This window comes from Salminus brasiliensis, chromosome 8 (assembly GCF_030463535.1).
Source record: "Salminus brasiliensis chromosome 8, fSalBra1.hap2, whole genome shotgun sequence".
Taxonomy (NCBI): domain Eukaryota; kingdom Metazoa; phylum Chordata; class Actinopteri; order Characiformes; family Bryconidae; genus Salminus; species Salminus brasiliensis.
Window position 1 is genome coordinate 35005103 of NC_132885.1, and position 23031 is coordinate 35028133.

General features: G+C 38.3%; 1 protein-coding gene across 3 annotated transcripts in view; it reads left to right on the forward strand.

Moving 5' to 3' along the window:
- The window catches only part of LOC140561314 (LIM and senescent cell antigen-like-containing domain protein 1), a 30494-nt gene that overhangs the window by 80 nt on the left and 7383 nt on the right, over nt 1-23031 (forward strand). Inside the window, exons 1-9 of one of the 3 annotated variants that reach the window (XM_072686442.1) lie at nt 8784-9056; nt 10137-10296; nt 10520-10586; nt 10769-10889; nt 16427-16576; nt 17433-17583; nt 18900-18992; nt 19383-19431; nt 22163-22595. In XM_072686442.1, coding sequence (XP_072542543.1) covers nt 8884-9056; nt 10137-10296; nt 10520-10586; nt 10769-10889; nt 16427-16576; nt 17433-17583; nt 18900-18992; nt 19383-19431; nt 22163-22569 — 1371 coding nt within the window. In that variant the 5' untranslated portion in view covers nt 8784-8883 and the 3' untranslated portion in view covers nt 22570-22595. Of the gene's footprint in view, nt 1-8783; nt 9057-10136; nt 10297-10519; nt 10587-10768; nt 10890-16426; nt 16577-17432; nt 17584-18899; nt 18993-19382; nt 19432-22162; nt 22596-23031 lie in introns of those variants that run through there. The other 2 variants (XM_072686443.1, XM_072686445.1) reach the window with 2 other exon arrangements.

Genomic DNA, 23031 nt, shown 5'->3' on the forward strand with positions numbered 1-23031 from the left:
CAGTTAAGGTTATTCAAGAACACAGTTATAATGTCAAGGCAGTGTTTGTTTTCTAGTACACTGACTGCAGTAGAGTCCACAATGATTTGATCTCCTGTTTTCAAATGTGGTTTCTCACCAACATTTTGTGATACATTTTATGATACATTGATGTGGTGGTGGTGTGTTAGTGTGTGTTGCATTGGTATGAGTAGATCAGACGCAGCAAAACTGCTGATGTTTGTAAACACCTGAGTGCCACTACTGGACTGAAAAAAGTGGTCCAATCAAAACTATCCAGCCAACAGACGAGCTTCAGTCTCTGATTTTACATCTACAAAGTGGACCAACAAAGTTGATGCATCTTATAGATGGACAGATATAGTGTCCACTGGACCACTGTATCACATTATATGGTCACTTTTTTTACATTGTATGGAGTTTTTGAGTTTTTGTAGTTTTGGAGTTTTTGAAGTAATGTGATGCGTGTTTATTGCAAGCCAACACAATAAGTGCATGTCTCCTGTTCATTAGTCTGTGTTTATATAGCTGATTTTCAAAGTCCATAGCTGTTTCTCATAATGACGTCTGCTACATAAAACCGTTGCCATGACCCAGATCCATCTATTCAGCTGTTGCCGAGCGTCAGGGTCAAGCTGTGAGTTTGTGACACAGCTGTGCTTCCAATAACATCTCCAAAACCACTGGAAGTGGTGCATCTTACTCAAATGCAAAAGAGTGTGTCCTCAGTATGCTAAAGAGGGTGTTACAGCATACTAGTCAGCCCTCTCACAACCTTGCTGGGGCACATGGGTCACCATGGGCTCGTGATGTAACCTTGTTGAGTTTGCAGCAGCACATCACATTCTACCTATTCACACTGCATGAGGGGATAAACAATATTTAACCTGTTTAGACATTGGCCAACAACAAAGAGACTGTCCCAATGCTGTTTTTTCCATCTCTCAATGAAATTGAGAATTTTGCTACACCACCAGGGAAACTTGCACACTTCCATTTAGGAGGGGACAATGTGAGTGAAAATGGCCAAACTGTCACTATTGATGATGGTCTGTCATTATATGAAGTGTTGTAAAAAAGCTTCTGACGTGCCATTCTGTTCCAAAATGTGATGAAACTGGAAACAACAGCTTGTTCTACACAGGCGTTAAGAGTTAAGGAATTTCATTACAACCCAGTGGAATGTGTTCAATCATTACACTAGTAGGCTGTGGTGGAGTTCTACATTAGTCATTCCTGGACAACGCAACCAAACTTTTATGGGTTCCAGTGTTAAGTACACTTGCCGTCAGTTTAAGAAAACTGACGTTCTCAGCCTGCCTGAGAGTTCGGGTCAGTCTGAAAGTTTCTGGACATCTTGTCTGGTCTGCATAGATGGAAAGGTAAAGAAATGCCCAGCACGGTTGGAACAGTTAAACTTCAGTCTGTCACGCTTTTACCCAAGCAGGAACACTTGGTGTGGGCAAAACGACCACGGCAGTTTGTGAGGGAGTGCTACCTTGTTGAGCTGCCAAAGTCCCAGCACCATGGTTGGGTTATTTTTTTCCAAATTGGATTGTGGTAAAGTCATGGTTAAAAAACAGGGTTTTATTTCCTGCACACCAACCCATGAGAACTGGGTTAAAAGAAGCCAAAATAAATAAATAAATTAATTAATTAAGAAGAAGTGCAATAAAAGTGTGTATGTGTCCTACATAGTCAAGTCATGCTCCTATAACTGTACAACCAGTAGCATACTTACCTGGGAGGGGAGATACCATGATCAAAAAGGTGGTTCACCAAGGTTGAGGCTCAGCCTTTACATTTACGGTTGTGCTGACCCCTACAAATTCCCCAAATGTGGGGAATTTTAAGGGGCAGTAGTGGCTCAGCTACCTGACACACGGGGCTCGACAAGCTGCCACTTTTGGGGCCCTTGAGCAAGGCCCCCAGGCACTGGAGTTGGCTGTCCACCACTCTGGGTGTGTGTATGCTCACTGCCCTGAGGCTTTGAGTAGGCAAGCCGTCATTAGTGATCAAGTTAGCCAAAAGATACTAAGTGAGCTCTATTTTACTGGAAGAGGCAGAACATTTCAAAGAGGATGCTGTTCAACACACCATGTGAGTACACAGTGCCAAGCTGTAGAACCCTTGTCATCCCACCACAAATTAGTCCTGTGAAGGAGTCTGCCGTTTAGGATAGCCGTTTGTTGCCATCTGGTCAAAGTGTATTACCAGTTTTGTTGCTGAAGGAACATCAGGATAAACAGCAAGAGGATTTTGTCTCAGGTTCTTTCCCATGACATGCATGGCAAGAGACCATCATGGTGAGAGAGCACAACGGAGATATTTAAGAACCTGAAAACCCTAAAACAGTGGGACAAGTTAAAAATGCTAGACAGGATACACCTTGGTCCGAGTTTATCATTCCGGGAGCCCATAGACACAGCAATCAGATTGCTGGGGCAAAAAAGTCAAGTAAAACAGCTTATCATCCAAAGGATAATGGGCATGTTGAGTGATTTATTCGTACACGGGTAGTTCAGTCGAATGTAGTCCAGTTTATTCTCGAGGGAGCAAACATTTGTGAGGAAAAGCGATGGTATAGCCGTACGGCTAGGGCTAGCCTTTAGCCTCGCAGGCTTTGCTCTCATAGTGTCTGTAGAAGTTGTATGGTTATACAGTGACTTTTATCAATAATTTATAAATAGTTCTGACCAGAGGAGGATGAATTTCAGCACTGTATTCATATTGTTTTCTTTGCATAATAATACAGCTGTACTCATGATGGCAGTTTTATTCAGCTTTATTACAGTGCTTGCAAAGCAAAACATTGATTGTATTATCCCTTGGCTTTTTCTTCTGAATATAGTGCTTGCAAAGTAAAGCACTATATTGTTATTCAGTGGCTCCCTCTATCTACTGAGGTTGCAGGTGGGATAGTAGAGGAATGACAACCAGTTAAGAGCTTAGGGAGATGGTATTTTGCAGCACTTAGTCATAAAGAGCAGGTAGCGAGGTAAATTAAAATTATGCCATTTGCAGTTTGGGTTTCTGCCTCGTGTAATGTTGCCACTCATGGTTTTTGTAGTTCTAATAACTGATAATGTTTCCATAAGTCCACAGGAATGCAAGTACAGGCGCAGATTGAGAATCGGCCAGAGGCGCATAAGCAGGATCAAAAGATTGGCTGATTAAAGCAGCAGTGCCAGACACAAAAGCAAAAAAGGAAATGGAATCCCTAGAGGCAGTGTAATCATCGAAGAGGGCATTGGAGCACAAATAGGGGAGGGCAGGGATAGTGTCATCCATGGAAAGCGTTTAGTAAGGCCATGTCACCAGAGAAAAGGTGAGTGGTTACTAGCTTTATTCAAGGACAGGAAGAGGAGCTACGGCCTGCAACTGTAGCATTGCAAAGGAAACGGGGCAGTGGATGAGATGGGATATAGTTGCATGGCGATAGTTGGCCATAGATGGGCGTTGGACATAAGTTGTATTAAATTTCTGCTGGGAGAAGATGTCGTTGTAGGGTTGCTACTTGTGGAGACCCAGCTTTGGGTCTTTAGCAGGTATATTTGATAATAAGTGTTTATAGGTTAACAACATGACCATTGTTAGTGGCAGCAGGGCAATTAGATTTGTGCGCCAGTGTATTAAGATTGAGTGCAGGGTTCGAATATTGGTACCTGGAGTGATGCATAAGAAGCTGTTGGCAGATCGCTTGGTAAAGTTAGTTGATAGGAGCTAAATAATGTCAAGTAACCAGGGTTCCCCCTACCAGAATGGGGCAACCAGGAGGATAGATGGCCTTTGTTACTCTAGCTAAAGTGGTTGGTATGAGTCAAAGGAGATTCCCACTGGAAAAGAAATCCGCCCACATGAGCTGAACCACACCCTGCTCCCGGTAGAAGTTTGCGTGCCAACTTGCATGCCAGTCACGTGCCTGCCTGGCGATTTATGTAAGCTACCGCTGTAGTGCTGTCTGTCGAATGAGAACAGCTCTGGAGAAGAGGGACGTTTAGAGCCAGAAAGGCTGTTAAAAGCTTGAGAAAGTATGTTGGGAGTGCAGATGATGTGGCCAGGTGCCATTTACTGCATGGCTGCTGAAAGCTGCGCCCCAACCAGAGAGTCAAGTATCTGTCGTTGCCACCGCTCTTGAAAGTACCATACCCAGAGGGGTGCCAGTTTCAAAAACTGATGAATTTTTCCATCTCAGGGTCACTAAGCACTGATACCATGACATGACAGAGAGAGAGACAGCGAAGTGCATAAACGTAGAGCTTGAACCAAATCATCCTTAACAGGCTGAGGAGAACCAACAGCAGGCCCAAGAGACAGGACAGGACAGACTGACCACTGCGGAAGATATGCAGTGCCTGAATTATATCACACGCTCTTGTAAAAGTGTGGAGCGGAATGAAACAGAGTTTAGTTTTTGTCACAGATATGTTATTTTCTGCACTTGATGCAATTTACACTGAACCACAAATTGTAGAGATAGAAAACCAGTATTACTATCTCTCCCTGCAGCCGAGATAGTCTGAAAGGCGTCTATAAGCTGAAATTCTTGAAAGGCTTGTGCAGCTTCCACACACTTGGTAAAGACCCACAGAGCCAAACTGAACGAGACCTATGTGAAAGTAAGAATCCTTTAAATTAACTGAAAGAAACCAGTCTCCTGGACAAAGGGAGCGGCACAGCATTTGTGGTGTTAGCATTCTGAGTTTGTAACAAGAAAAGGGGCGTGAAAAAAAAAAAAGTCATTCTTTGCCATCAAAATGAACTTTATCACAAAAATTGCTGCAATCCAGCCAATGCATTTCAGTCCAACAGGATGTATTTCTCAATAAAAAGTTTTAAAACATATAAAATGTTCATTATTGTACTTCAGGATACCATATGAACTAAAGGATATAAAAAGCTGAGGCAGCAAACTTTGTAACAAAAAAACCCTCTCAATTTTTGGCCACAAATGTATACAATTCAGCTGATTGTTTTTCAAAAACATTTAAAAAACCCAAAGAAGACTGCCATTTGCCATTCTGCCATTTGGACACCCAGGGGAAGTTGGATCTACCATTTAGGCTCCAAGCTTGACTCGAAGCTCAAAGGACTTTTGGTACAAATCAAGTTTTGACCATCAAGTACGGAGGGGCTGGTCCATTCTTTTTAAATCTGATGCAGGCAACTACAGGAAGCAAGAATAAAGAATGCAAAAGAAAAAAGAGAAATTGATCAGTAGTTGATGACTAAACTGTCTAGAGTTGACTTCTTCAGAATGGGGATCACTCTGACAGTCTTGAAGGTGGATAGTACAAAATTTTTTGTTTATAGTTTATAGTAGGAGAGACAGGTAGCATGAGTGTTTTATATATATATCAGGACATAAACATTTGGAAAATACAACCTTGTATACACAACACCACATGACAACATTACTGCTTACACAGGAATTAAGAGGGTAAGTAGCAGTCAGGTGCTGCTAAACAAATGCCCTTGATTATTTGATCAATAGCAAGTGTGACCACCTCAAAAAAAAAGAGGTTTTGGCAGTCTGCTGGTCTGAAGCATTCAGGTCAAGCAGAAGCAATTGTTGCTCTCCAACAATCTGGGAAGGGTTATGAGGCCATTTCCAAACAATTTGTCCATCATCACACCCTACATTGAGAGAGATTATTCACAGAAGAAAAACATTCAAGATATCTTACCTGGAGTGGACATCCCAGCAAATTCATCCCAAGGTCAGACTATATACAGTGCCCTCCATAATTATGGGCACCCCTGGTTAAGATGTGTTCTTTAGCTTCTAATAAATTGAGTTTTTTTCTAAATAATATAGGACCACAATGGAAAAAAGAGTAAAATCCAACCTTTAACTCAAGTGAATTTATTCAGTAGGAAAAAAATCCCACATTAAGAAATAATTGTTTAACATCAAATCATGTGTGCCACAATTATTGGCACCCCTGATGTTAATACTTTGTACAACCCCCTTTTGCCAACAAAACAGCACCTAATCTTCTCTTATAATGTTTCACAAGATGGGAGAATACAGATAGAGGGATCTTTGACCATTCCTCTTTGCACAATCTCTCTAAATCATCCAGCGACCTGGGTCCTCTCATCTGCACTCTCCTCTTCAGCTCACCCCACAGGTTTTCAATGGGGTTGAGGTCTGGGGACTGAGATGGCCATGGGAGGAGCTTGATTCTGTGTGTGGTGAACCATTTCTGTGTAGATTTGGCCATATGTTTTGGGTCATTATCTTGCTGAAAGACCCAGTGACGACCCATCTTCAGCTTTTGGTCAGAAGCCACCAGATTTTGTTTTAAAATGTCCTGGTATTTCAAAGCATTCATGATGCCATGCACCCTAACAAGGTTCCCAGGGCCTTCGGAAGAAAAACAGGCCCACAGCATCACTGATCCTCCCCCATATTTCACAGTGGGCATGAGGTGCTTGTGTTACGGCAGACCCACTTAGAGCATTTGTTGCCAAAAAGCTCTATCTTAGTTTCATCTGACCAAAGCACACAGTCCCAGTTGAAGTTCCAGTACTGCTTAGCAAACTCCAACCGTTTGCGTTTATGATTGTGAGTGAGAAAAGGTTTTTTTCCGTGCATGCCTTCCAAACAGCTTGTTGGCATGCAGATAGCGCCTGATGGTTGTTTTGGAGACTTTGTGACCCCAAGAAGCTACCATTTGTTGCAATTCTGTAACAGTGAGCTTTGGATACCTTTTTATTTCTCTTATCATCCTCCTCACTGTGCGTGGTGGCAAAATAAACTTGCGTCCTCATCCAGGCTTGTTTACCACTGTTCCAGTTGTTTTAAACTTCTTAATAGTTAATAGACAGTAGATATGGACAGGTGGAGGTGAGTGGCTATTTTCTTGTAGCCATTGTCTGACTTGTGGAGGTCAACACACATCTGCCTTACTTGAATGGTATGTTCCTTTGTCTTTCCCATGTTGAAGAGAAATGGCCTCTGTGTCACGTCATATTTATACCCCAGGGAAACAGGAAGTTGTGAATTACTAATTAAATGTTCCTACATACTCTGATCAACTTCGTAACTACTGTAGAATTGACAGAAATACTTTAATTACATATATATTCCTAAGAAATGTTAGGGGTGCCAATAATTGTGGAACAGGTGATTTTATGAAGAATAATTATTTCTTAGTCAGGGATTTTTTTTTCCCCTTAAAATTCACTTGAGTTAAAGGTTGGATTTTACTCTTTTTTTCCATCGTGGTCCTATATTATTTAGAAAAAAACTCAATTTATTAGAAGCTAAAGAACACATCTTAACCAGGGGTGCCAGTAATTATGGAGGGCACTGTATGCAAGTGTGTGTGTATGCGTATAAAAGTCCAAATCCTATGGCCAGTCAACCACTGTATTAATATAAAATATTTCACTTTTTTGGTCATAATACATAATACACATACATACATAAAAAAAAAAAAATAAATAAAAAAAAAAAATAAATATATATATATATATATATATATATATATATATATATATATATATATATATAATTTTATTTTTTTTTAATGTATGTATGTGTATTATGTATTATGACAAAAAAAGTGAAACATTTTATATGGACAAACCAATTAACAGATCATTTATTTGAAATATGAACTGGAATAACATTGTACCTCTGTGTGTTACAGATAATCACCAAGCCCCTATGTAATTAAATACTTAATTAGACTTCACATTCTATTTGATTACACAATACCCACTCTGGAGTGTTTAATGTCCTGGCAGGCTATGTGACACACAACAGTTACTCTTCAAATAGAGGCAGGAGTGACCCCCCACACCAGACAGGGTGACAGCTGCTAGCACCTAAAATAGAGAAGATGGTCCATGTCTATTTGTAGAGTCAGGGTAAAATTGCAAAGAACGAAAGCTGTGCTTTGTTAAAAGTCCCTTGTGGTTAATTAGTTAAAAAAGACTAAAGTAGGAAGATATTTGATATTGAACAATTCTCCATATGTTTATTTAATAAGACATAAACTAAATGTATTATTATCTAGTAAAAACAACTTTGCATATTGAATATAGTGGTCTGAAACAAATATTTAAATTTAATGTTTTTAAATGATAAACCTCTCCATTGTGGCAGACCAATTATTATGCTTTCCTGGCTGTGGCATTGCCAGAGATTAAACACATCTCCTGACAGAAGGGCCAATGCTTTAAGGGTTGCTTTTAAGGGTGTTTTAGTTGCAGATTACTGGTATGACGAGAGAACCCTATCAACTGATTAAGATTTGCGAGATTTTGTCTTTTTATTATTTTCTATTAGACTAATTACTTCATAAGATTGAGGTCTATCTTTATGGAACATTGCCATCCACTGACCTATCCATGACCTGCCCACAAATGCAGCTAAAACAATTTGTAGCAATTGTTGTGAGACGGACAAGCTTAATAATATCTAAAGAAAAACCTAATTAAATCTAATAAGCTTTGAGATGTTTATCCATTTTGACAATAACTTGTTGTGCACGACAAAGTTTCTATTACATTGAATTGGGTTCTTTCCAATACTCAACCATAAATACAAAATAACATATTTGCGAGAGATGCATGCATAAGTCTATTCATACTTCTCTTTATCTATAGTTTGTGCTTACACACCAAATTAGGACTAATCTCTGCAGTTTCCTCCATTTTACAGTTTGGCAACTAGGCTCTTAATTTGAAAGCAGCCCTTTACCATGTGAGGGAAAGGGAGAGAGAAGACAGAAATGAGGAGGTGGGGACCTTCACGGGTCAAAGCACAGTTTCAGTGTGGATCTCAAGGACAAAAGTACCTGTTTTAGTCCGAGATTTGTGGATTACCTTTGGAGTGTTTTCACTGATTATTCTATTTTTACAGCCACCATGGAGAACCTGAACCAAGGGATTGTTCAGAATGCAGAAGTTGTACAGGTGCAGCTGAATAGGTTCCAACATGGACAGAACAACGGAGAGGCCAAAGTGCTTCTCTCAAATTCTCAGAGGAGACATAGTGACGTCAAGGTTTACAAGGAGTTTTGTGACTTCTATGTTCGCTAGTAAGTTCAGATTCAGTAAAAAGTGAATTGTAAATATTTAATGCTATATTTTAGATTAGACAGATTTCTGTGCAATGTCATTACCGAAATGTGTGCAACCAAGGGGCAGAAAGCAGCACTCTTCATGCTAGAGAGCAACAGTGACAAAGAATTGTTGTGCAGTAAACGGCACCTACCACTGGAAAATGTTTAATATTCTAAGGAATAACATTTCTTTGCTAAAAATCATAGAATATAGAAGATGAAAATCAAACAAACAGACCCAACTCCGAAATTGTAATTTATTATTGAGTCTACAAGAATTTGCAAATAGTGCAGAATCTATGTTGATTACAGCAGTTGACTAACGTTACATTACATAATGATACATAACTATATACTGAACGGCACTTTTGCCCCCTGGCTGTGCACGCAAGTGCATGCTTGTTAACTGAAAACCTGTCTAGATATCTTAAATTATCATTTACACTAGCCACATTGCATTTACGTGGGCCTGGGCTTTTTACCAGTCAGAACAACAGTGTAAATGTTCACTTAATTATTGATTGTAAATATCTTTAATTGGGCTTTTTACTAGCAAAATGCCATTTATATATAAGAATGAATGTGATTCCATTGCAAAGTGACTATTCAATGACTTACGGTTTTGTATCGCTGGTGACATTGTAGGTTAAAACGGCTTGCAGGCATGTCAATGTTAACTGCCTAGCTACTTAAGCAACATGTTTTTATTCCAGCAAAGCCAATGGTTGTTAAACTTCACAAACCTTATGTGTGTTGAGATGGCTCAGGTGACAAAACCTTGTATGGTCTCCTTCTGAACGGCCCAAAAGACAATCTTTTGTAATTACAATTAATCAATTTAAATGAGAGTGGTTGATTTTAACATAATCATATGGTCTGTATTTAGATTAGTTGAAGCTTTCAACACTTAAGTTTGTCACCTTCATTACACAATAGTGTCATTATAGTTACTTAGGCTAGGGACCATTGTAGCTGTCTTTTTCTGTACATGTACTGCATCAGAAGTGAAAACTGTAATTTACATAAGTTTATGTTACCGTATTTTTCTACTCACAGTAATATAGCAAATGCTCTCACTAATGCCATTTGTGAACTCTGCAAAACTGGGTTCTCCACTTCTGAGAAAATTGTGAACAGCAATGGAGAGTTGTATCACGAACAATGCTTTGTATGTGCACAATGCTTCCAGCAGTTTCCAGAAGGATTATTTTATGAGGTGAGTCTTTGTGTAATTATTCTTTACCACCAAGAATGCGACAGACATCTATTTTTTCCACATTTTTGCACTGTACTATTAATCTCAGCCTGCTGATTACTGCTTCCGAGCAATGATACATAACGCAAAGCTATTAGGACTATCCATAAATTCTACTGCTGTGGTTGCCACCAGTGGCATATGACTTATGACATATGATCTTGATCTGATTTGCTTTTGCTAGTTTGAAGGCAGAAAATACTGTGAGCATGATTTCCAGATGCTGTTTGCTCCCTGCTGTAATCAGTGTGGTAAGTATTTAAAGTATTTTTTGATGAAGCCTAAAAACACATCCAAAAATACATACGTTTTTGTTTGTTTCTTTTACCTTTAGTGATGTTGTATCTTTTTTTCAATCTGTGTGTTTATTTTCTCTGTGTTTGTTTTCTATATTATGTCCGCAGTACTTTTGATCTGGATTTTCTGTTCACAGGGGAATTTATTATTGGTCGTGTCATTAAGGCGATGAACAATAGTTGGCATCCAGACTGTTTCTGTTGTGATATCTGCCAGACTGTGCTTGCTGATGTTGGCTTTGCAAGGAATGCAGGCAGGTGAGTTAAATATTGGATGGGGCTGGGTTTCCCACAAGCATCTTGGCACAAAGATGATTCTCAAATGGTAAAGTGAGCATCAGTACATTCTTTAACAGTCAGGATGATATTAATACTAAGCTGTTTTATGAAACTAGACTTGGGGCATGAAGACGCGTACTAGAAGAACCAACTGTATTACAATCACTGTAAGATTCTGTAACCTACATGTTACACATGCATTGACAAAATGTCTGCTCCCCTTATTATGTTCCCTTATGTTTCACTTATTGTCTGTCTGGATCACTATATGTGGACATAATGAAACAAATAACATACAACAAACAAAAACTCTGTAATACATTTTAACAGCTCACTCTCAGCTCACTATACCCTATTTTTCTAAATACAAATATAAAAATAGCAAGCTGGAATATACTAGGCATTAATTCACCAATAGAGAAAAGTTTTCTCCATTAACTAAAAGCTGACATTATTTTATTGTTAAAATTGACATTTTCTGCATAGGGTCATGTAATTGTTAGATATGCTGTATTATATGTTGCATTTCTTGTTCTTAATGTTTCGTTTGCACTCCAGTTGATATAATTTCCGGTACAAACTAAGAAATAAGAAGTAAGGCATATAAGCAAGACTAGAAACAGTCTACCTAATACATTCAGATAAAACTTTATTTATTATTAAAGCAAGAACATCTGCAAATAACACACGTCACCTTAATTTTTCACAACAAAATTAAAAACTATTTTCAAAACAAAAATAAAACCACAATTATTCTACCTTTAGATCAGAGAAAGCACAGTTAATTAAAACTTCATTTTTATAACACTACAAATGTTTGAATTTGAACAATCTTTTATATACAGGATTAAAATCCTGTACTCATAGCCTAGGGAGTCCCTAACTCTTAGTGACAAAGCTTCCCCCTACACTGTGGCACCAGGCAAGGATGTTTACCCTCTCCATTATAATTTGCATTATTTATTGAACAACTAGCTGCTGCCATCAGAGAGAATGACAGTCAGTAATCAAAACCTGTAGTATTATCCACAAAAGAACTCTATATTCAGATGATATATTGCTTTACCTTCAGAATCCCCCACAGTCAATCAAAGAAGGCATTACCTTCATCAACTTGTATTACTCGTACATATCTGATTATTCTATAAACTGGCATAAATAAATTTTATACTAATATGCAGAATAAATTGGAATGCTAATCTCCAAAATATCGCCATCACATAATTAATTTTAATGTTTATATGTGACTGTCTGTTCCCAATTTTATTCATCTTTTCCCTCCTTCTCCCACTCACCCATACCATGCTTATTTGTCTTGTGCAAATAAAAAAAGGACCAAATCAAGTTTGGGCCCTGGTCCACCTAGTGAATTATTAACCTAGTTGGGCCCTTGGGCATGACCTTCGCAAGCACAAACTATAATATAATAATTAAAATAAAGGTAAGAATCTGTCAGATACGAGGATGCTAATTAATAGCATGTAAGTAAGCAACAAAAGGAGTTGGGATCCCAAATGAACTGTAGTTCAATTCAGTAAGGCAGGCAATAGCCCCTGTTAAATCCCAATGTCTATCTGTGCCCAAAACACCATTAGAGCAAGTCAAGTAAGAATGAATTTTTACTGCACTTTTAACAAGACTCAATAGATATACTAATAGATATACCTTCTATGATAGCTGGTTTAACAAGAATTTGTACAGCCATATAAAAATTAGAACAACCAAGTAAATAGTTTGTTTGTTATGATGAAATAAGAATGTGTCAATATTTGATCTTTCTTTAAACAATATCTATAGATGATGTAACCCTATTCCCTACTTCTTGGGTGAAATAAATGGAATTATGAAATCATTTAGGGAGGAGGAACCTTGCCAAAGCCCCTCCTCAAAAAGCAAAAATCCACCTAACTCTTCAGCTTAAAATTCTCCACCCTCTCTTCCTAGTGGTGGCTGCTGGTCTTTCAAAAAAGGGAAGCTCATTGTCAGCTTACATCATAAAAGTTGTCAATATATTTATACATAAATTCTACCCTCTATTTATTTTTAAGAAAATGGCCTATCGTATCAAGTAGGCATCTTTTCCAGAGACTTCACCAGTGTCCTTTCAATAGCCAGCAGAGCTAGACTGCTTAGACCTCCCTGAATAAAAGTAACTTTTCAGGTCATTCATGTCATCAAACTTCCCTGGATTGACTAATTCTAAGAAGCGCACACTTTCCAAATCTAAAAACGCAGAGGAATCATGTTTTCAGTTTGTACTTCAAAAACAGACTAAGCATCTCGCCCATCTGAAACATCAGCAGAGCAATAAAAGTTGTTTCATCCACCGGCCATCCAAAAAAAGGAAACAGTCTGAATTTCATCTCTGATCTCATCAAAAAACAAGAGCAGAGCAGAGCAGAGATCAAGTAATTTTAGATAAAATTCGCAATTGGACTGAAGCAGTGTTGCCAACTCCTCAGTAAGGAAAGTAGCTATTGGCTGTCCTAAAAGTCGCGCAAAGTCGCTTAATGAGGTCATCACTTAATTTGCATAATTGTTCATTTGATTGTATTTGAAGCTGTAGAACAAAGGAATAACGTTGTGGGAGAGAAAAACATAAGTAAAAACACCCTAAATATGTTAGAACTTTACGTGGCTCACGGCAGCACCTGTTGCTGAAGACAGTAGCTGACGAACATGTGTTCACCTCAGAGTCTCCAAATGTCTAAGAACACCAGAAAAAGTCGCAAGATATGGCGCATTTGTAGTTAATGAGAAGAATGAGTAGTTAATGAGAAGAATGTGTTTTAACGCATTTGTAGTTAATGAAACTGTACATATTTGACCATTTCATTTTCTTGTAGTCTTAAAGAAATTGTCTCTTACAGTCTTTTCACAAGGCATGGGTTGATTTTTTTTCAGCTGTGTGATGTTTGAAGGATTTCTTCCATGCACAACCTGTTTCAATCACTCCACAGCATTTCAGACCATTCCAGAATTCTCAATTTCTTTCTTAGTGGATTTAGTGGAATGTTTTTGGTCATCGTCATGTTCCATTATTTCTAAATGTTTTGAAATTTTAAAATATGTTTCTTCAATTGTATTTGTTTATTTATTTTACCTACATCTCTCAGTATTTTTGACAAGATATATTTTCAGCCCCAGTGTTTAAACTAAAAGCTCAAGCAGACCAAAGGTTTATGGAGTTTTAATTTCCATAAAAGATGGGGAGTTGTAAAGGCAAAAGCCTGTCCCTGATAGAATACAGTTGTTTGCTGTTGAGGTGGAACAAATAATAACAAAAAATGGAAAGCCAAAAGCAAAAAAAAAGCCGCCAGTGGTCTGTAAAGGCAGTGCTCTTTTATTGCAAAAGCTAAAATATGTCAAAATGTCAAAGCAAACATTCCTTTAAAATGTATCAGGTAAAAGGTAAAAGATGAATTGTTCACACTTCCTGCCATAAACACTTAGCAGTAGCGACGGCTACTGTTTGTTTTTTTTCCACCTTTGACTTCCTTCCTAACTGGACGAAAACACCAATCGAAAGGCGGCAAATGCTTTTTGCGAAGGGTCATTGTGATTGGGGGGTCAAGAACATAAGACAGATCTTGGTAGCGGTAATTGGAATTTACCTCACACATTCAGGAATGATGCAGAGAGTGTAATTTTGATTGACTTTAATACATTTTAATTCTTCATTCAATCTTAATTCACCAGCACTTGCACAAAAAAGAAGGTATGTAGCGGTATATAGGTATAGAATTTAATAGCTCACATGGATCAAGATGATCAATTATTAGTTTTATAATTGAAAACAATTGATGACATCAGTGCCACTGCAGACTTTTTCAGTATTTTAAGTCCAGAAGCTGTCTGATTATTAGCTGTCTGTGCTAAACAATTTATCATAAGGCGAGCGTTGGAGTGTATTCATAGAAAAAAATAATTACAGTGGGGGTAGTGGGTGGGATAACCAATATTAGTAGGAATAGCCAATATTAGTAGGACAGCCTTTATGCAGCTTAGGAACGTTGCCAAACTAAGAAACTCCTTATCTCTACAGGATGCAGAAAAGCTAGTACACGCTTTTATTACCTCAAGGCTAGATTGCTGTAATGCACTATGTCAGGTTGTTCCAGCAGGAACCTCAATAAACTTCAGCTGGTTCAAAATGCTGCAGCCAGGGTCCTTACTAAAACTAGAAAATTTGACCATATCAGTCCAGTTCTATCAGCACTTCATTGGCTCCCAGTTAAATCCCGTATTGATTACAAAATTCTTCTATTAACATATAAAGCCATACATGGCCTCGCTCCTGAGTACCTGTGGGATCTTATTACATATTACGAACCATCAAGACTACTTAGATCTCAGGATGCTGGACTCTTACTCATTCGCAAAATTCAGAAAACCTCAGCAGGGGGAAGAGCCTTTTCTTATAAAGCCCCCAAACTCTGGAATAAACTTCCAGATAATGTTCGGGACTCCAAGCTGAAAACTCATCTGTTTAGTTTAGCTTTTTGTAATTAATGTTTTTTAGATAAAGGTTGCAGGTCCAGGGGTTCGCGGACCCAGGGAATTGTAGTACACAGAGATGCTGGAGCTGTCGTCTCGCTGCTTACACGCGATCACTCAGGTTTGTTGACGGTGGAGCAGATAGATGCATGCGTTTTCAGGGTGCTCCCGTGTCTGTTACCTTCTGGTTCTCTCCTTTTAATTAGGCTGTTATAGTCAGACCTGCCAGAGTCGTCAGACACAATCTGATACTGCCCAACATTCTCTGCTCTCCATAAAATTCCTCTCAGAACTAACCCTCTCTTTTTACCTTCTCTGAGTAAATGGCCACCCAGCCCAACCTGCTGGAAGATTGCCCGCTGAGGTCCCCTCTATCTGCGTCAAACCAGCTGCCACCTACCAGTCCAACCAGCAGGCCCCCCACCCACCACCACCCATAGCAGACCAGTGGCTCACCCGCCTACCACTGCTACCTGTTTAGTAACCATGTTAAAACCATTTTTAACTATCTGTTATACCTGGTTTGGTCATTTTCATCATTAATGTTTAAATAGTTCTGACCAGAGGAGGATGGGTCCCCCTTGTGAGTCTTGGCTCCTCCCAAGGTTTCTTTCTCCAGCTCTGAGGGAGTTTTTCCTTGCCACTGTCGACATTGGCGGGTCTTTGATCCAAGACTGGGGGTCTTTGATCCATCATGTCTTACGTTATTTTCTTCTTTCTTCTTTGTCTCTGTCTTTTATTAATCACTATTTATGTAAAGCTTCTTTGTGACGACAACAGTTGTAAAAAGCGCTATACAAATAAATCTGACTTGACTTGACTTGACTTGACAATACTTTGGTTTGACAATCTGCAACTAAAGCAAGGCACAGCGATGGCTGACCACCGCTCCGGGGCATGTGTGCTCACTGTTCCACTGTGTGCATGTTTGCTCACTAATGTGTGTGTGTATGTGTGTGTGTGCATCCCAAGAGAAACTGAAATTTGTCTGCGTATACTGATACTTAAATTTTGCCCAGACACTTGTGCCGCCCATGCCACAACCGTGAGAGAGCTTGCAGCATTGGCAAGTATGTCTGTCAGAAGTGTCATGCCGTGATTGATGAACAGCCCTTGATCTTCAAGAATGACCCCTACCACCCTGACCACTTTAATTGCAACAACTGCGGGTGAGTGTCAGCACACATACCTCTTTAAATGTTTCAGTATAAGCATGTTCATTATTATTATCTATAATTTCATTTCCTGACACAGAAATTAGGTATTCTTGCTTATTCATTTGTATGCAATGATGGTAAAACAATTACTCCATGAAACCAATTAATACACACTACAAAAACTATTGTCAGAGCTATGCAATGCCATTAAGGGCGTGGGCAGATGTGTTCAAAACAGGCTCCCGTTTTGTTACCATGCTTTTCCAGATTTTCAATTGGTCAATTAGTCAGCTATCAACTTTAGTATGACATTAATTCTTCACATAGTTCAGGTCACATAGTTCTCATTTCCTGCTTGAGACAGTATGAACTGAGTGAGTATTCCACCACCAGCCACATGCAGTTTGTTGTAAAGCAAGACAGTATCCAAAGAGAACAGATTTTATTGTGTTTTATTGCATTTGAATGGTATTGCATTACCATTATTTTACATTTATCAACATTACATATGAAGATTTTTTTTAAATAACTAAATGTAAGTGTTGGTGGTCATGGAGAGACACAGCTATATTTGCATTGTACCATCACCCCTGGATCCTGTTATCATCAGTGTAAAGAAAATCAGAGTCAGTTTCTCTACGAATTTGAGTCAATTGCCTTTATGCCAACTGAAGATTATTTAGACCTTTTAAATGGCTTCACATTCACACATCACTATTACAACTATGGTTGTTTATGGAACCAAAAGTGTTTATTCTATGTCATAGCTCAAATAACCATTTGAAGGACCTTTATTTTTTAAAGGATAGGGGTGTTCATTTACCTGAGACATTCTTACATGGTTGGGGGAAATGTTTTGCGTCCACAGAAAGGAACTGACCGCTGATGCTAAAGAATTGAAAAGTGAGCTCTACTGCTTGCCATGCCATGACAAAATGTGTGTGCCAATCTGTGGGGCCTGCAGGAGGCCCATAGAGGGCAGAGTAGTGAATGCCATGGGCAAGCAGTGGCATGTGGAGGTAAATCATACCAAACAGTTACATGTATTATTCATTTCATGTGTTTGTTTGGGTAAAGCACCTACTCAATATGTATTAATAAATCATTACAACGGCACAGTGGAAAAAAACATTTTAGTTTATGAATAAAGCAAACAAAATATAATCAGTGCAAAACTAGCAATGCAAATATGTAGAGATGAAATACAAACCAGGGTTGTACATTTAGAAAGTTAAAAAAATTTCCCCATGTATAAGGTAACATGTAACATTTCTGTTGGTTTATGTACATATACTAGTACTAGTACTATATGTACTAGTACTAGTACATATACTAGTACTAGTCTCCCCTATTCTGTTTTATAACTGTGGCCTCTGGCCTCTGTTGCAATTGACTAACCTGTATTTTACGGGCTGAAATGTACGAGGCAATCTGTTCTGTTAGGACTGAATGAAAGACAGAAAAAATACTCATACAGCAAAATTCCTTACATATGTTACACAGATGTAGTGTTATTGGTATTGTGTGGCGTGCTTGGCCAGTCTGGGAATTTAACCTCCGTCTAACATGAGTATGGTTGCTCACGTCGCTACACCAACCACCACCAAATGGTGGTGAGCTAGAAGGCTCCTTTCGACAATATGCTACAAAATATTTTTTTTAAATATTGTTTTATGTAATAGATCTTATCCTGTTATAATGGTTATTTTTTATTTATAGGTACAAATTAGCCAATGAGAAATTCATTAGGTACCAGATTTATACAAGAATAGAATTCTTAAATATTTTTAAATATATACATATATACATATAACACCTGTTTCTGCCTTTGGAGAAATATTTTAAATGTTTGGTCTTGTTAACAGTCTTATACTGAGCCTCTTAGACTAAATTAAATGTAAAAAGTTTATGTCCACACAATATATTGTTTTAGTGCAAATAAGGGATACTGAGCCATGGATATGGTAATATAGTTACTCTGCAGCCTTTGGTTATACAATCTAAAAAACCTAGTAAATTCAGTAAGTTAGGAGCATGTGAACATTGCAGGTGTCTTCTATACAGTTAAGTTGGGAATTGAACTTAACTAAAATGTAGAAGGCCAGATATCGAGCAGAGGAACTGGGCAGCCTCAGTCCATCAGGAAGAGATATAGATGAAATAATGAAGTGTATAATGTCATGCACATTTGCTTTGCATTCCATTTGGAAGCTGTAATACATACCTGGAACAGCCAAACCAACTAATTATAAAAGCTGTATGATTAATTAAAAACATGTGCGAACATATGAGTACCAGAATATACCTTAATGCATAGGTGTGTGTGTGTCTGCAGCATTTTGTGTGTGCAAAGTGTGAGAAGCCATTCCTGGGCCATCTGCATTATGAACGCAAAAGCCAGGCTTACTGTGAGACACATTACAATCAGGTAAAATAAATATTTTCAATTTGTAAAAATGCTATATATTACAACAATCTAAAAGTATGAAATCACTTAAAAACAATTTATAACTTCTTTATGTAATAGTTTTTTTAATACCATGAATGTTGATTAGGATTGTAGATAATTCTATAGAATTCAGGAAACAGTATTACATTGAAATTAACATGTAATTCATTATTTTTAAAAGTGTCTTTGAATCTCGATGGAGATAAAAAAATTACTAACAGATATATACAGTTTTTAGTTGATAAAGTTAATTACTCTTTGGTAACTTCCCAAAAAGAACAAAAATGTAATTGTTTAAAAAACAGTGAACAGCAAAAATACCTAACACAGTTTTTTTAATTTTTTCATTTTCAATGTCTGTCATTTCAGCTCTTTGGGAATGTCTGCCACCACTGTAATCGTGTTATTGAAGGAGAAGGTAGGGCACCTCCAAATAAATCACTGTCACACAGTTGTGCAGTTTGGCATGTTTGGCAAATTTATCATAAATTATAACTGTACAGTAGAAATGAGTAGATAATGGTTAAATGTGTGAGATTAGGGCTAAGGGCTACAGTATTTATAACATAGCTTTTCTTCTTCTGAACCTGTTATGCATTATTTAATTCAACGATTTATGTTTGTAACATATTTTCTTAATTGAAGTAACTCACTTAGTAGAATGTCTGCCTGCCAACGCAGTGGCCTGGTTTTGATCCCAATTTTAAGTGAGCACCTCATTATAGAAAGATCCAGCCATGGACCCAGCAGAGCCATCTGATCTAGAGCAGGCTAGCCAGGGGGTAGCCGTAGGAAGGCAGGAGCAGGCCCTGCAGCAAAATCCTTTCCCATTTGCTGGGTCTGACAAATCTAGCAACACAGATTGCTAGCCAGCAGACTCCTGAACCTTTCCAAGAGGAGCCCTCCCTACTAGCCAAGTCAAGTCAATTCAAATTTATTTGTATAGCGCTTTTTACAACTGTTGTTGTCACAAAGCAGCTTTACATAATCAGTAATTAGTAAAAGGCAGAAAAAAAAAAAAAATAACATAAAAAGACAAAAGATAAAAAATCTAAGACCCCTAGTCGGACTGGTAGGTAGCAGCTGGTCTGACACAGGTAGAGGGGAACTCAGCGGGCAGTCTTCCACCAGATCGGGCTGGGAGATCATTTACTCGGAGAAGGTAAAGAGACAGAGAGTTAGTTCTGAATGGATTTATAGAGAGCAGAGAATGTTGAGCAGTATCAGAGTGTGTCTGACGACTCCGGCAGGTCTGACTATAACAGATTCTCGAACATTATCTGGAAGGTTATTCCAGAGTTGGGGGACTTTATATAAATTTATTGTCAGGTTTGGCTGATGTATAGAGCTGTGTGTCATCCATAACAATGGAAATTAACGTCATGTCTGCTGTGGTAACATGTATGATGTAAATAATAGAGCCTTGCGGAACTCCATATCTTACTTTTGTGTGATATGAAGATAAATCTTTATTCTTTACAAACTGATAGCATTCAGTTAGATATGATTTGAACCACTGTAGGGCTGTTCCTTTTTTAGGTCAAGTAGGGCTAATAAAAATACATATCCTTGATCAGAGGCAAGAAGGAGATCGTTTGTAGTCTTCACTAGGGCTGTCTCTGTGCTGTGATGGGTCTGAATCCAGATTGGAATTTCATTGGAATTCATTGGAATGTCATTTTTACTCAGGTATAAGTAGAGTTGTTGGGCCACAGCTTTTTCTAATATCTTGGATATAAATGTTAAGTTCGAGATGGGTCTGTAATTAGACAATACACCAGGATCAAGATTTGGTTTCTTGATTAAAGGTTTTATGACCAGGTGACTGCCATGTTTGATTTAATAAGGAGGATTGGATTTGTTGTATAATGTTTTATTTTATTATTAAAATAGTCCATAAAAACATTACTGGTTAAAGAAGTTGGAATCTGGGGTTGAGTATCAGCCTGGCTTTTTAGTAAGTTCAGAGATCTCGCTAAAAAGTACTCTGGGATTGTTTTTGTTATTCTTATTCTGCGAGACCAATTACGCTGAGCAAGCTTTAATGAGTGCCTTCCTATATTGACTAAGGCTGTCCTTGTAGGCAGAGTGAAACACCTCTAGTTTGGTTGTCCACCATTTGGACTCTAGTTTCCGCACAGTTTGTTCCTAGCTCCTGAGCGTTATGCTGGTGAACCAAGAGGTTGTAGAGGGTTCCCCCTGCAGTGCTCACTTGCTTTCTAGTAGCAACCCTCCCGTTTTCTATCAGAATGCGCTATGGTGGTGTATATTATCTCCCTCCTCACTGGAAGGGCCTCCACACAAACCTTTGACCTTCTGATCCATGGAAGGTGCACCTGTGCCAGAGAAAAATATAGGTGGCTGTTTACGCCATGGAGTTCTGCACACTGTCGGTGGGTGGAACGCTTGCACCCTTGTTTCTGCCTTCCATCATGGCCTAAGTGTGTCTGACATGAATTTAGAATAAACCTTTCCTGTTTTAGATCAATTAGGATTACCAAAATGATTTCTATTTTAGCCAGTATCTTCACAAGAGGTTTTGCTTTTGTTCTTGGGTTGATATGCACATTTCGGAGCAAAGCATGTTCATCTCTGGGACACAGAACCTGTCTCCTTCCTGAGCGGTATGATGATCGGACATTCCCATCATGTTTGTACTTGTGTATAATTATTTGTACAGATGAACGAAGCACCTTTAGGCATCTAGAAAAAGGACATCATCATATGGGCTGTCCCAAATTGTTTAAATGTATAGTAATCTCAGTGTATTTAAACTTTTGACTTTGAAAAAAGTAATACAAATTGCCTTAAAAATTCCCCTCTCTCATTATTCTGGCATTTAGCAAATAGAAATCATTTTGGTAATCCTAATTGATCTAAAACAGGAAAGAGTATGTCAGTATCCACAGTGAAACGAGTACTGTATCAACAAGGGCTAAAAGGCCACTCTGCCAGGAAGAAGCCATTAATCCAAAAGAAACATAAAAAAGCCAGATTAATGTTTGCAAATGTACACAGGGTCAAAGACCTTAATTTTTGGAAACATGTCCTGTAGTCTGAAGAAACTAAGATTGTACTGTTTGGCCATAATGACCATCGTTACGTTACGTTAGGTGGCAACATCATGTTGTGGGGTTGTTTTGCTGCAGGAGGGACTGGTGCACTTCACAAAATAGATGACATCATGAGGAAAGAACATTGTGTGGAAATACTGAAACAACTCAAGACATCAGACAGGAAGTTAAAGCTTGGGTGCAAATGGGTCTTCCAAATGGATAATGACCCGAAACATACTGCCAAACTGGTTACCAAGTGGCTTAAGGACAACAAAGTCAAAGTTTTGAAGTGGCCATCACAAAGCCCTGATCTCAATCCTATGGAAAATTTATGGGCAAAGCTGAAAAGGCATGTGCGAGCAAGGCAGCCTACAAACATGGCTCAGTTACACCAGTTCTGTCCATTTCTTGCCAACTATTGTGAGAAGCTCGTGGAAGGATATCCAAAACATTTGACTCAAGTCATACAGTTTAAGGGTAATGGTACCAAATCAAAATAATTTTGGTAATCCTAATTGACCTAAAATGGGGAAAAAAAATTATTCTAAATTAATGTCAGACAGTGAGAAAAAACATATTACATGTGTATTTTTATATAGTGTATATAGTATATAGTGTATGTAAACTTCTGGTTTCAACTGCAGCTCACTTAGTAGTGTTGGCCTGTCAGTGCGGCAGCCTGGGTTTGATCTACACTATATGTGAGCACATCATTACACCAACTTTAATTAGAAATCAGTTTTGCAGAGTTTTCAGTTAATATAGTGATGTGGTGCTGTAAAATGTATAGTTTCATAACATGCTGTTATGGGTGTATAATTTTTTTAGTGACTGAGATTAAGTGAAAATGAAGATGAAATGGTATGTCTCCATGGGGTTTTTCACATGACTGTAGATAGTCTGATCTTCATCCTTCTACAACATTAATTTTGATTCAGAAGGCTGATGCAATTATTAAACAA